Genomic DNA, 13,951 nt, shown 5'->3' with positions numbered 1-13,951 from the left:
TTTACTAACTGAAAGGCTTGGACACCCACTTGGGAGGGAGGAGTTGTTGGTTCTGGTTTCTGTCCTGTTTCTGAATTCAATGAAATCCTCAAATACTTTGCTTAATTCAGCCAGAGTGACTGAAATGTGCCCATTTACAAATGGTAGCATGCAGGTCCAGTCAGAAGTAAGAAAGGTAGAGGCAGATTGCTCAGCAGGGAATTTCTGGCACATGTGTCTATGCTGTCATTCTGTGGGCCCTGAGTACAACAGTATGCACAAGGCACAGCTTTGGAGGAATTAGATTCATTGTAAACAAGAATTTGCCCATCTCCTAGAATTTCATGGTTGTTATTTGACTCTGACCATGTTCTGTATTCGACAATGAGATTAGAGGGTGTTTTGGAATTCTGAAAGGCAAAGATTTTGGAGGACAGATGACATGAGATCATATATCTTTGCCATAACCTTTGACAGTGTTTTGCAGAATTATTTTGCATATGAATTGCACCAGTTCTCTTTTTCAGGCTGACATTTCAGTGGATACATGTTGAAACTGGCAAGGAAGTCAAGGTGTATCAGAGGGCACAATCTTGTTACATATAATTTTACGAACAAGCACTTTGATTTTCTTTACCTTAATGGTGATGCTTGTGCTCTTCCAGAGACCATTCTTCTTCACTTGGTAGAGAGCAAAATACCACATAATATCACATAATAGTTAAGAGTAGTTGCCACAACCATGACTAAATAGGTTCAGTTCTTGCTCAATAGTGGAGAAAATTTTGAAAAAGAAAATAGTAAAAAATAAAGATATCCCCAAGTGTTTTGACCGCTCAGACTATTGGATAGAGAAGGAGAAATACACCTCTGTTCTCCGGTATGTGAAACATGATAAATACATTTGCAAGTGCTTTCTGTATTTAGGCCTGCAGGTGAAAAAAAATGCAGGGGAATATCCTGAGAATCTAAGTAGACCTTGGGTCATTGAACAATTGTGAAGTATTATAAGCAGGTTTATATATTCCTGTTCACAACATGCTAGGGCAGCAGCTCAAAGGGGATTTTAGGAAGTTGGTAGCAAATAAACATCACTCAAGCTCCTAAATGGAGACCTGGTTTTAGTGATTTAGCCCCAGGTGCCTCCCACAGCACTCAGGTAATTCAGGCACAGACACACTGGGAAGCTGCTGTGCTCTGGGTGGGACAACACAAATTCTGTCCAGCTGTTGCCAAGGTCCTGCCATATGACTTTATATTTGCTGATAGTTTATTTCTCCTTCAAAAACAGGAAAATGAGGAGATTTCTGGACCTTCATCATGTTTCCTTCTCTAACTGCTGTATGAGCAGTTTGTCACCCAAAATAAACTGCAAAAACTTGCTTGCCCCAGGGGAGAGAGAGGATTCATTTGAACAGGCATCATCTGTGTGTGCAGCTGGTGCATTCAAATTCATCCTGTGTTCAGAATTGAATTGTGTGCTAGAAGGGTTTTGCAAGTACCTTGTAAACTTGTTTTCATGAAAACAGCTTACAGAGGTTTCTTGTTTTAAAACCCATTTCTTGGTTCATCCCTGGGAGAGACTGCAGCAATTCTGCCCCTGTGCTCATGCTGTTTATCTTTTGCTAAACAGAGGAAAGCAGATTATGGTTTTTAAGAGCTAAGCTTCAGCTTTTCTGCAGGTCTGTGTGAGGGGGAACATGTTGCTTTGGTGCCTTGAGTGCAAAAATGTTCTCTTGGGAGCATGTCTAAATAAGCTTTGTACACTTTCACAGTCACATAGGTGACTATTTTAGTTCAGTTTAAGTTTGCTGAAATAACATACCAAGCAGAATCAAAAGAGGCCGTGCAGCCTTTTGTAAAGTGCACTGGTTTAAGTTACTGCAGCCTTTTTTAAAACCAGGCAAAGGCTGAGGTAACTGCTGTTATCAGCTGGAGAAGGGAGTTGGCAGTATCAGTGTACCTTGCCAGAAGCATGGCTGACTTTATCAAAAAGAGAAGGACTGAGGATTAGAAGGTTCAAAGGAGCTGCACTTCTTCCCACAACTGTTTTATTTAATTTAGGAGGGGCTAAAATCAGATTGATTTTTGTCCAGATGGACTTGGAATGTTGTACTGTGAGAAGCTACACTAAGCAATTAATTGGAAGGTGTTTTTAAGAACTCCCTTCTCAAATTCAGCTTTGAAGTAAGAAGCTCACAGCTTCTCATATATTCATTCAGTCCAGGAATGAGTATTACAGATCACAATACTGCTCACAAAAAGCACTTCTCCTGGCAGAGCATTCTGACTAGACCATTCTCCTGGTAGTTACAGGTACTCACTACCAGTGTGAAAACAAGTCAGCCTGTAATTCCTAGTGCTGATTGTTCAGCAGGGCTCTTGAGCTGCATTTACGTAGACACTGAAAGAAAGCAGTGACAGACCATGCAGTATTCTTGGGGCTTTCATTTGCCCTGACATAGAAGAATTCCTATTTTTTTCAAGGAAGTGTCCTGTGGCATTCCAAACAGCTGTATTGCTGAACTTTAATTGTCATATATTCTTAAAAATTAAACTTCTACAAGCTTCTGTTGCAGTGCTTTTTTTCTTTTTTTTTTTTTAACTGATCAGTCTAATTTCTGCCTGCAACCACTGTTAAACTGCTAATAAAAGAGTGCAATATGTTAGCCAGCAACTTCTCTTCAGCTCAGAGAAAAGAATTCAACAGTTCCTTTTCTCAAGTCACTTCATTCTACATCCCCAGAAATATTTCCATTATATATATATTTGTATTTATATTCAGTTTAGCATAATAAATACCTCTTTAAGGTGGCTTTTTTATTTTAGAGAGAATACATAATTGGACCATATACTTGCATTATAAAATAACTAGAAAAGACAGTTTGTGTGCATGTAAGGTGTGTCTTTGCTTAACCTTATCTAGTAAACAGTTTTCCAGTACAAGATTTGGGGGTTTTGTATCTAGTTTACATTCCCACAATGCATATCCCAGGATTTCCTTAGCATGTGCAAAGGATGACAAATATCAGTACTTCATACAACTATATTTAATAAGTTATTACAGAAAAAAATAAAGTTCAAACTACAAAGTTTAAGCAGTTGTAAGCAATAGCAGCATTGAGCTCCATGTTTAGTCACAGTACTGCAGTTCCATACAAGCATTAGTCCAAGCCAAAAAGGAAGAAGCCTTGTTAGAATTACTAGCAAAAACAATCTAAGAGAACATGTAATAAAAGATACAGTACATTTAAAATTAGTTGAAAAACAAGTACAGAGATCTTAGCTGTGAATGCTCTAAAAGTTATGTCCATTAGTTTGACAGTAAAATTACAAATATCTAATACTTTATACCCCAACAGAACTACATCCAGGAAAGAAAAAAGAGCAAAAATTATCTCTTGTTAGCACCCTGGTTTTCTACTTACTGATGATCTTTTTGTCATGTAAATTTGAGTGTGTCAGACTTATGTGACCAATGTGATTTCTGACCAGCTACCCATTTGGGGTATAGAGTAGTCACTAACATGAATATAAAATACTCCGTGGTATGATAGAACACTATAGCAGCAGAGATTAAGAAGTTTGTCTGTTTAAAAAAAAGAAAGGAAGGAAAAGAAAAAGGGTTTAGCTGACATCATACAAACCAGCATAAAAGCAACTACATACAAGCCAGATTAAACAAAAGAGACATTTCTACAAATCTGTGACTAATCTTTCACTCATACCTTGCAAGTAGAGATGTCACAATACTGAAATATTAACATGGGAGCTTTTCCCAGTTAAGCTTTTTTTTTCTTTTTTTTTTTTTTTTTTTACTACTCTAACAGATAGTGAAATCAGCAAAGTTATTTGCTAACTGCATATTTGCAATACAATTTGTTTTAGCCCATGCCTTGCTAGCAGGCTATAAAATACAAGCATGTCGGCAGAAATATAAGCATAAACTTTGTACCACTTAGCAGGAATTTTTTATTCCCTCTTCATTCCTTAATCTCCTTTGTTTGCAATTTGTGTACATTCCAACCAGTAGTACCTAATTTGAGTCTAAATTTTACTTCACTATTTGATCTAGTCTATACATTACTTACAGAACTGAACACACAGAGGATACACAATAGACCAACTCTGGGCACATTTCTTCCCACAAGTCACGGACGAGCCACTCTAACGCTCGAGCAGAAGTTAACTCTAAAAGGTCATCAGCAACTTGTGGAAGCGAGAGTTTTGTCTAGAGAAAGTCATTGTATGCCCTGTTTACGCAACACCAGTCTTAGTCTGGATTGTTTCAGGTGCCAGAACAGAGTCACTGGCTTCAGGAAGGGGTTTCTTCTGGCTGCATAGGGAAACAAAGGTGATGGAAATGGAGGTGACAAGCGTTTTGATACTGGCCCTTGGTATCGCCAATACAAAAGAAAAAAAGGACAAAGACACAAGAGAGGCAGAGAAGAACGGAGAAAGACAAAAGCTGAACGGATGTTCAGACGTGGTGGCAATATGAGTTACTCATTGCTACCAGGGGATGGACAGAGAGTGTTTTGCATTAACTTGGCAGCTGCCACCCACGTGGGGTGGCTGGGTTAGGAAATGCTGTGGGCACCGACAGTCTGCTCCACGCTGCCACTGAGAAACACATGCACAGAGGACTCGTGCAGGAAAGGGGCAATTTCAGTAAATAAATAACACGGTGGCAAAATACAATGAAGAATATATATTTTAGGAGGTTCACTCTAAGGCTATTGAAAAGAGAGTTTATTGAGTTAATGACAAGAAAAGTAATGAAGAGTTATGCTGAATGGGCAGGGTCAAAAACCCATTGTTCAATAGATTTAGTTCCTTATAACGGCAATAGTATTTCATCAACACTGGTGGTGTATAAATCTAGACAGCGAACTGGTACTGTGACATCCCTATTATCTCCCTAAATCATTTTGATAAAGGAAAAGGCTTTTCAAAATATCACGTTTTTTCTGCTTCATTCTGTCATTTTATTGCCCAATTCTTTGTTACAATTTTCCAATCACTTTACATAACCAACCATTTTCATCATTGCCACACTATTGTAAACCACATCAGCAAGTTAATACATAAAGCTTTGCATTTCAAAAAACTAGACACTTTAGTAACAATATTACAAAGATTTTAGCTTCAAAAATAACTGAAAATGAAAAAAATAAACTTTTAAAGAATCAGCATCATAAAATTAATTTATTCCAAGTAAAAATACAAAATAATATTAATGACATTGACCAGATATGAAAGTCTCTCCCAGAAACAACTATATTAATGGTTGAGAAAGCACTCCTTAAAGAAAATACGAAATAAAAATGAAAAATATGTAAATATGTTTAATTTTTTTCTTAGCAAAAAATCTTTCTAAAAATAACAATGAAAATTTGTCTCAGTACAAAGGCTACATTACTATTGAAAAAATACCAGCATGAAGAAAAGGTACATATTTGACAGTAGAAAAATGATTTTAGTGAATCACAATGTCTAAAGTCTGCAATGAAAATAAATCTGCAATAAAGATTTATGCCTTTTTTCTTTTCATTTTTCTTTTTTTTTATACAAACAGTACAAACAGTATTGCACATAACAACAAATAGTCGAGGTTAGGTTAGCCTTCAAAAAAATCGACTAGTTCAAGTCTCACATCAGAAAAGGCCACAATAGGACCTGTTGTACCCAGGGGCTTCTTAGTCAAGTTGCAGTTCAGAACTCCATATTTTAAAAAATAACTTTTTTTGAAGGACCCTCTTTTAATATAACATATTAACAACTCAGGGGCACATTCATTTACAAAACAAAAGGGAGCATGTCATAATTTAATAAACTAAAAAAAGTTCTCTTTAAAAAAATACAAACAGAAGAACTCTCACAATTCTGGTCAGTCGTGCATAATCACACTTGATTATAAATATACAAATTAAGGGAAAATATTTTTTCACCTTCTATTCACAACTTTCAGCACCAAATGGAGTTTGTGTTTACACCTGTTCTTTATGATGATTTTGCTTCAGATTTAATCCAACATTATGCTATATTGTACATTTTCCAGCTTCTCTCGCTCTCGCTCTCTTTCTCTCTGGGAGTATTTTTCTACATGAAAGAGGGGTATTTCTTCAAAAAGGTTTACTTCTTTCACATAATTAGGTAGACTTCTGTAGGTTAGCTATGATCTTTAATATTACAGTTATAAAGCTCTAACTTCTTCATTTTCAAAAAAACTCAAATAAGCATGAAAAAAATAAAGTTACCCATCTGTTAAATCATTTTTCTTGCAGAATTAAATTAATATATATTTTTCTGAATAAACTTACTTAGAAAATATCATTTTCTTTCCTATATTTCAAAATTGAGGTATTGCAAAAGATCATGTCAGTCAGAAAGCATGCCTTTTTCTTTAAAAAAAATCATCAGCCAACTGTTGAAAACTGTCTAGATACAAAAAGTAGTGCATAACAAAATGTCTTGTACAGATGAAAAAAAACAGAAAAGACACCTGGGCTGGGAAAAGCAATATCACAAAACCGCCCAGAAGTAACTTCAAAAGGGATAATTATAATAAGCATTTTAAACCAGTAAAAAACTATTTTTTCTTTTTTTTTTCTCCAAAAACAGAAAAAATCCTTTCAAAGCCAATACTTGCAACTAAACATCGGGAAAACCAACTTACTAAATTAGACACAAAGAAGGACATCACAACAAACAAAACCCAGAACATTTAAATCTACTATGCGGTGTCATATCCAGTCAGATTGTCCCCAGAACTGCAAAAACAAAGGAGGAAAAAGAAAAAAAAATAGTGTACACATTCTCACAATCATTAGTATACCAAGTGTGTTTATATTTATATGCTATCTGCAGCCCCATAGTTCATGCTAAAAAAATGTCCACTGTGTTAGCAGGTCTTAATTGTATTCAAGCTTCACAGGATACATCCAGGGATTAGAGAGATAACGCCACATCCACAGAGCAGACATCTCATGTTACTTTAATATGCAGACATTTCTTTAGCACCACTTTGTTTCCTAACTTCCTTAAATGTGCCTAGGTTAGTATTTGACAGACTATCTAATCGGTAGTGTATGTACGCCAGCATGAGCTCTTTGGTTTTCTGGACAAGGTCTGCAGCTACGTAAATGATGCAAGCATTAGGAAAGAGATTGTAACTAAGAGCTCATTTCTGTTTATGTACCTGTTATGAACTGTCAAAAATGTGTTAATGTCAGATACAGAGGCTTTAACAGTTAAGTTTGATCACAGTACTAGACATAATCACTTTACTATATAAAATAAATTGCACGATATATAACAGAGCACCGCAAAGTACTTCATCTACCATCCACAAATTTTTTTTAAGAATATCCTACAGCTAGTTTTTATATTTGTTGTAATATAGGTCATTCTGTAATGGGCTGATCCTAATTTCAGAAGCATTACATTTACTGAGGCATGCCTTCCTCCAGTCAGTAATCAATTTTTTTTTGTTACTGAGCATTTTGTAGCCTACGTAGATTCATAATTTGTGCATTGTGGGCAGGTTTTATATTAGACATATATAAAATTTATTGCATGCAGCAACCTGATTAAGTAAACATGCAGTCAAAAAATATTGACCTTCCTTGGAAGCTTTTCTGTATGCTATACTGATCTCCTTTCAGCAGCCATCACTATTTTAATCACATATTCATTTTTAATTGATACCCTAGCCTGAATAGAGTATTATGGTATTAGTAATACCATTTTAATAGCAGCAAAAGCTATTGCAGCATACATTTACATAACACTAAAAGACCTAACAGAACAAAACAAAAAAAACCAACAAAACAGAACAAACAAACAAAAAAAAAACCCTCAGCAAAATAAAAGAAAAAAGTCTGATCCAGCTTATGAGGTATCATCCTTACAAGTCAAAATCGAGAGCAACTAAAGGCTTATTTTCTTTAAGGGTTATTACTATTCTAAATGACCCAAACTAATGATTGCTGAATATCTGTTTAAGTTTTTGCTACATCTGCCACCTACTCGTGAATATTACCTTTGGTAAGTCATCTGCTAGGGGCAAGTCTAAATTTCTGAAAATAAGTGCATGCTCCAGTTTAAAAATAAAAATAATTATAATTACAATAAAAAAATCTTCATCACATACGCATCAGCCCATGAAGACTGATGAGAATGGCAGTCTACATAATGTCACTAGTGACAAGTCTTGTGTAGGAAATTAAGGTACCAAGCAGATGTTTGTGTGAATCAAAGTGCAAAATCAGTACAGTTACACTCTGCCGGTTTGTATTATACTGGACACTGAGTTCAGTAATGTGACTGTAAATAATAATAATAGTAATAAAAGACCCATATCTTCATTAAAGTCGAGGACGAATGCACAGATTTCCAGAACACTAAGCCCTGAGGCAGCGCTCTCTTTTCACTCAATTTTATTTACTCCAGTACTTCTTGCTGGCTGCGGCCGGGGTTCAGCTCCAGCGGAACGGGACGTGGCGGGGCCGGTCGCCTCCCTCCTTTACCAGTGGTTTGTGGAACTCCCGCCCAGCACGAGAGTGTATGCTGGCCCAGCAGTATTCACAGTAATACTGCAAGCAGGTAACGTTGGCACAAAAGAATGGAGCAAATTTCCCACCACAGCGAGTGCCCTGGCATTCGTCACACATCTGATCATCCAGCACATATGGCTTCACTTCCACCTGCACCAGGGACAAGAAAACAACTGTAAGAATGTTGCATGGTTCTGCTAAGCAACAACACAAACCTCAATATTTTAATTCTTTCTGGCTCTACTGAAGGGTTTCAGCTGATGCAGGACTAATCCAAGAGGCTGGTAGTTAGATTTTCATCCCATGCGCTTTACCTGTCAGAAAATCTCAAGGAAGAAGGGTGTGCTTTTGTAACTATTCAACATTCCTTGGAAAAGTTGGGTCTGGGAAAGTACTAAGATGGAAGTACAGTAAAAATCTCCGAGGATTTTCCACTAAGAAAGCTCCAGGAATCGGAATAGACTAACAAGAAGGGCAGGCCATGAGAGGAGCATTGAGCATTATAACAAACAAAAGTATATTTCTAAACTTCAGAGGTCTAGTGAGTTTCAGAGGCTTTTTTCCCTCAGAATATTTTTTTGGTCTCTTTATTTTTTCATGATTTGCAAAATGCAGGACCAGACTAATAAGAGATTGAAATTAAACAAAATTAAATGCACTTGTATGAAATACTCTCAACTTTGTGGGCAAAATCACTATCTAAAGATTGTTTGCTCTTGAGGTGCAATAAAATTTCATTGCAGTTCCAACTAGGGCCTTGCCATCAATTACAAACAGTCTGGAGAGCTGCTGACTTTAGTCCTACACTCATTTGTAAAAAACTTAGGGCTGGAATGCCTTTTGTTCTTAAAGCATTTGTGCCAAACACAGCAGGACTGATGCATGATTAGGCACTTGCAATAATGCTATTACAGACCTTGAACATGTTCCTATGAATTGTGCCTACACATTTAAATTGAGTGTTCATTCATTACAGGGAAATCATGAGTTCATGCATGTCTAATTCTTATGGCTCTCTAATGCTATTTATAAAGTGGTTTAAGTACAGTCAACTGCACTAGAAAAGATAGAAAAAAATTGAAGTATACATTTATTATAAATAATTTTGCTGTAACTGTGCAACTGCTAGTTCAGCACAATTTGTATATTGTGAGGAAAACCTGAGTCTAGTAACAATATTTAAATACACATTTAAAGAGATTTAAAGAAACATAAAATGAGATGTTAAGCTGAAAGACAAGAAGCATTCTCAAAAAAGCTTTATGCTGAATTTACTTCAACTTATCCTGATCACACTTCAATAAATGTTACTCCTTTGAAGTAAAGCTTCTGTAGTGAGTTGCATTTCTTGCCTAAGAAACAGCTTGGGCTGCCAATCTATTTTTTTTTAATTACACCCTGCTACTAGTATTGCATGGAACAAGTCTGAGTAACTGCCATTTTGCATATCAAATGCCATATCACTAAAATTAGAAGCATCATGTAAAATAAAACAGCGCTGTCTCAAATGAAATTGGAAGAAAGCAGGTCCAATGTCCAGCACAGCTCTAGATCCCCACCTACTCAAATTTCCCAAGCATGAATTGTGAAGGTCTCAAAGAGAGTCTCTTCCTGTCTCCTTCTCTCATCTTTTCTTGCATTGATTACTAGTGAAATAATTTTATAAAGTTGGCTGTGTAGTTCAGAGATTTGAATCTATTAGATTAAAATATAAGGACTCATTAAGAGACTTCATACTTCTTCAAACTCATGCATAAATCTATTTTTAAAATAGAAAAAAGATAACTAAATAAACTTATCAGTCCACCAAATGAAAAAAAGAATAGACTGATTAAAAAAATTACTAGAAAGTGACCTTTTGTGGCTTTAGCCTAAAGCTTAGAAAGTACCCTCTAGTAAGCATGGCTAATATATAAATCTCAAAGGGTTCAATGTGTGATTAAGACTCCAAAAGTAATCTTCTCAATCTCTCTGTAAGATTTTTCAGAATCTAACAGACAAGAAATGTTTAGGAATAGCCTTGTCTGAGTTAATGTAATATGGTGTAAAACACCATACACAAATTGCTTGAGGACTTATAACGCCATGACCTCCTCAAAACTGACAAAAAGTACAATTCAGATTTGTAAAGACAAAGTCAAAATAGTTTGAACTTTGCAGCTGTGCAGATTTATAAGCATACTGCACATAACAGACACACCTAGTACCTGTTAAACTGACTTCTGAAGAAATCATTTACACTGGATTAAGGAAAAAACAAGCCATCCCTATCAGAAAAATACATAGCAGCAGTCCATGTCATGTGTCCTTTTGAATAATTCTAAATGCAGAGCCCTCAAAACATGGGTGTTGTTTGTATGTGTAATCAAGAGGTGAAGATAGAAGGTCTAAAGGAAAAAAAAATTTTGGAAATTAAGTAATGCTTTCTTTTAATGTGTTCAAGACAAATTTCAGTGAATACTGTAACTTCACTCCATATTTGAAAAGCCCTTTAGGGATTTCATATGGACTGAAAAAAAGAATCTCATTTCTCACCCTTCTGCCTATCAAGCATCTCTTGGCATTTGGTTTTAGTTAAATAATTCTGAAGACTTTTGAGGTCAGCATTACCTATTTTAATTACAATAAACCTGTGCTTTAAGGACCTCAACTCTAGACCTACACTACTGACAGAAAATGGCCTAATAATAGCAAAGTGTCAGAAGCTACACAAGTAGTCACTAAATGAAAAGTCACTGATGCACAATGAGCAAACATCTAAAGGAGGAGGAAGAAGTTGGGAAATGCTACAGAATTTGACTTATGGAATTCAAAAGAGAACAAGGACAAATAAGCTTACACTCAACTATTTTCTGAGTTTAGCACTAAACAGCTATTTAAGATGTTTAAAGTATTTTTTCAGATGCTTGAATAAGCTTTTAAAAAATTGACAAATGTCATTTAAAGAACAGAACTTAATGTTCTTCAACAAAATTCTAATAAGGATTTTTAAAATACCTGTACAGTCTGGTAACCACCGTTGTGCTCCATGCAGTTTTACTTACCCGTTTATCAATGTCATTGTGTTGGAGCTGGACAAAGCGAGCACTGATAGCAGCAATGTAGCTCTGCTGATTGGAGAAAGCCACTCTGCCAGCACCTTTGGGGTACTTCAGCTCTGGGTCTGTATCAATGCCAGCATAGCAGACACCTCCATATAAACGGTCCATAATCATTGCCAATTCAACTGCAAGAAGTCAATTGTTAAATATCATAGATTTAACATAAATCATGGTGTTGCATTTGGATTGTTGCATTTTAAAAAGCATCATTTGCCTCATCAGATGTGTCTTCCAAAGTCTAAAATTCCAGAGTGAAACAGAGATTCAATCAACTTTACATGAATTATTGTAAAATATAAAGGCAAAAACCAGAATCTGTAAAAAGTTGATGTGGCTGAAGTGTGAAAAAAACGCAGAGTTATGCTGTTAAAATAGGTATCAGATGAACAAGAATTTACAATATTGCATAGTAAAGCTCTAGTCTTGGTAGGCTTTTTAATGCTAGTTTACATGTAAAATCACTTAGGGATATTCCTGTTTTTAGAATCTGATATTTTGCCCTAAGTACTAAGGTTCAAAAGATATCAAAGATGTGTTTCACATTTGAAACAAAAATCTGTGAAACCCACAAAGTTCCTCCAGCTAAAGCAAGCCTACATTATAGATGCAATTTAAAATACTATTTTGGTAGAACATTATCTTGGTTGTGGATCTTTTGAAATGGTTTGTTGCTTTTATGATATTAACAATAACTCTAAAGAAGTTATAAGTATCATTCATAAAATCAGACAGGTTGAATGCATGGCTGGGACACATACAGAAGGAAAGTTAAGGGAAAGAACTGAAGGAAGTAGTAAAGAGGCTGAAGAAAGCAGGGAAGACCAATGTAAATTGTGCAAGGTTGTATGGCCACTGAGCCAAACTCTCTGTAAAACCTCCCAAGCCAACAAATTTGTCAGGTGGCCAATGCAAGAACTCAGAGCTGTACAGGCCCTGCCAAGTCAGCCATTTTCTAGTGCTAATGTGTGAAAACACTTTCTGTAGCAAGTTGCCATTTAACTACCCAAAATAAAATTTAAACTCACAAATACTAAACATTTAAATTCCAATCATTCTCCCAAAATTCTCATTAACAAATTGACTGATGTGTATGTGTTTGTATAAATCTGTGTGCAGGGAAGACTGTATGCTAACTTGTCCATTTGCAACAAGCAAACCAATGTCTGACTCATTCTACTCAACCAGGTAATACTTCTGCTCCAAGGAGTAAGGAAAAACTACCAGCGTAATGTAGTGATTAATAGATTGTTCTGCTTTCTAGTGATTTGGAATCATCCCTTGGGTAGTGATCTCCAAGTGACAGTACAGAATAAACATCTTGAGCAGAATTACAGTAGTAGCTCCACTAAGTTACTCTTGCCAATAGACAAAGAATATATAGGATTCCAGGGTAAAGAAAGCAGACAGTGTTCAAATATCTTAGGGAAAACTTCTGTATCTGACCTTTAAAGCTGCAAACAAGAAGAAATGGAAACTGTTTATCTGCTTTGGAGAAGTTACCTATTTAAAGGCATCAGTTTTCAAATGTAATGCATTTCAAATGGATCTGTGACAGGCCAAATGGCATACAGTTTTATAAAGGCACTCATTAGGAATGAGCTAAGGTTTAATTGTTACTATTTACATAATTACCACCTTACAGTTGGGCCTTTTTTTAAGATGGTGAAGAAAGTGAAAGCTGCCAAGAAATGTGGAACGAGAGAAATCTTACTGTCAGCAACGTCTGGGGGATGCTGGTACAGCTTCCCAAAAGATTTAGGATTAGGCAAAATATAAAGTGAGGAGCTGAAGTTCCAGTGGGTTGGAAAGTGGCTGCTGGAGCAAACTGAGGGCTACGAGGAAAGTCTTTCTTCCCGACAGTGACTGAGAGGCCTTGTCTGTTACAGTTTCCCAGGATTAGGATTAGGGTTGAGAGGATGAGAAAGACAAACCATGCAGCTGCCTTGGAGTGAGGCTGGAAAGGGAGTACAAACAGAAGTGAGGGCTGCCAAAAGATCTGGCTAGGAGAAATGTTTTAAATTGCTTCATGGCTTTGTCGTTGGCTCACCAAAAATGTCAGAATTTAGAAGAAAGAAATTAGGGTTGAGCTACAATTAGGAGCAGTGCTCAAATGGGGCCTTCATAACAAAATGAGGACTGCCAGGAATCCTGGGCTGGGATAAATCTTTCCTCTGGCCAAAAGCTAAGGAGTCTTGTTTATGGCTCTGCAAATAAAAGTGAAGAAAAAGAGCTAAGGGCGAAGGAAAAAAAATTGAGTGAGGAAAGTTACATTAGTAAGTAAGGAGTAAGTCTGGAAAATGCTCTTCCATGTGA

General features: G+C 36.3%; 1 protein-coding gene across 2 annotated transcripts in view; it reads right to left on the bottom strand.

Moving 5' to 3' along the window:
* Nucleotides 1-3,055: 3,055 nt before the first annotated feature.
* Nucleotides 3,056-13,951, bottom strand: part of CPEB3 (cytoplasmic polyadenylation element binding protein 3) — a 79,093-nt gene continuing 68,197 nt past the window's right edge. For both annotated transcript variants that reach the window (XM_058810414.1, XM_058810415.1), the window contains exons 10-11: nucleotides 11,582-11,763; nucleotides 3,056-8,687 (exon numbers count right to left, since the gene is read on the bottom strand). In XM_058810414.1, the coding sequence (XP_058666397.1) occupies nucleotides 8,460-8,687; nucleotides 11,582-11,763 (410 nt within the window). In that variant the 3' untranslated portion in view covers nucleotides 3,056-8,459. The remainder of the gene's footprint in view (nucleotides 8,688-11,581; nucleotides 11,764-13,951) is intronic.

This window comes from Ammospiza caudacuta, chromosome 9 (assembly GCF_027887145.1).
Source record: "Ammospiza caudacuta isolate bAmmCau1 chromosome 9, bAmmCau1.pri, whole genome shotgun sequence".
NCBI lineage: Eukaryota > Metazoa > Chordata > Aves > Passeriformes > Passerellidae > Ammospiza > Ammospiza caudacuta.
Note: the sequence above shows the minus strand (reverse complement) of the source record. Positions and strands in the feature narration are given on the sequence as shown.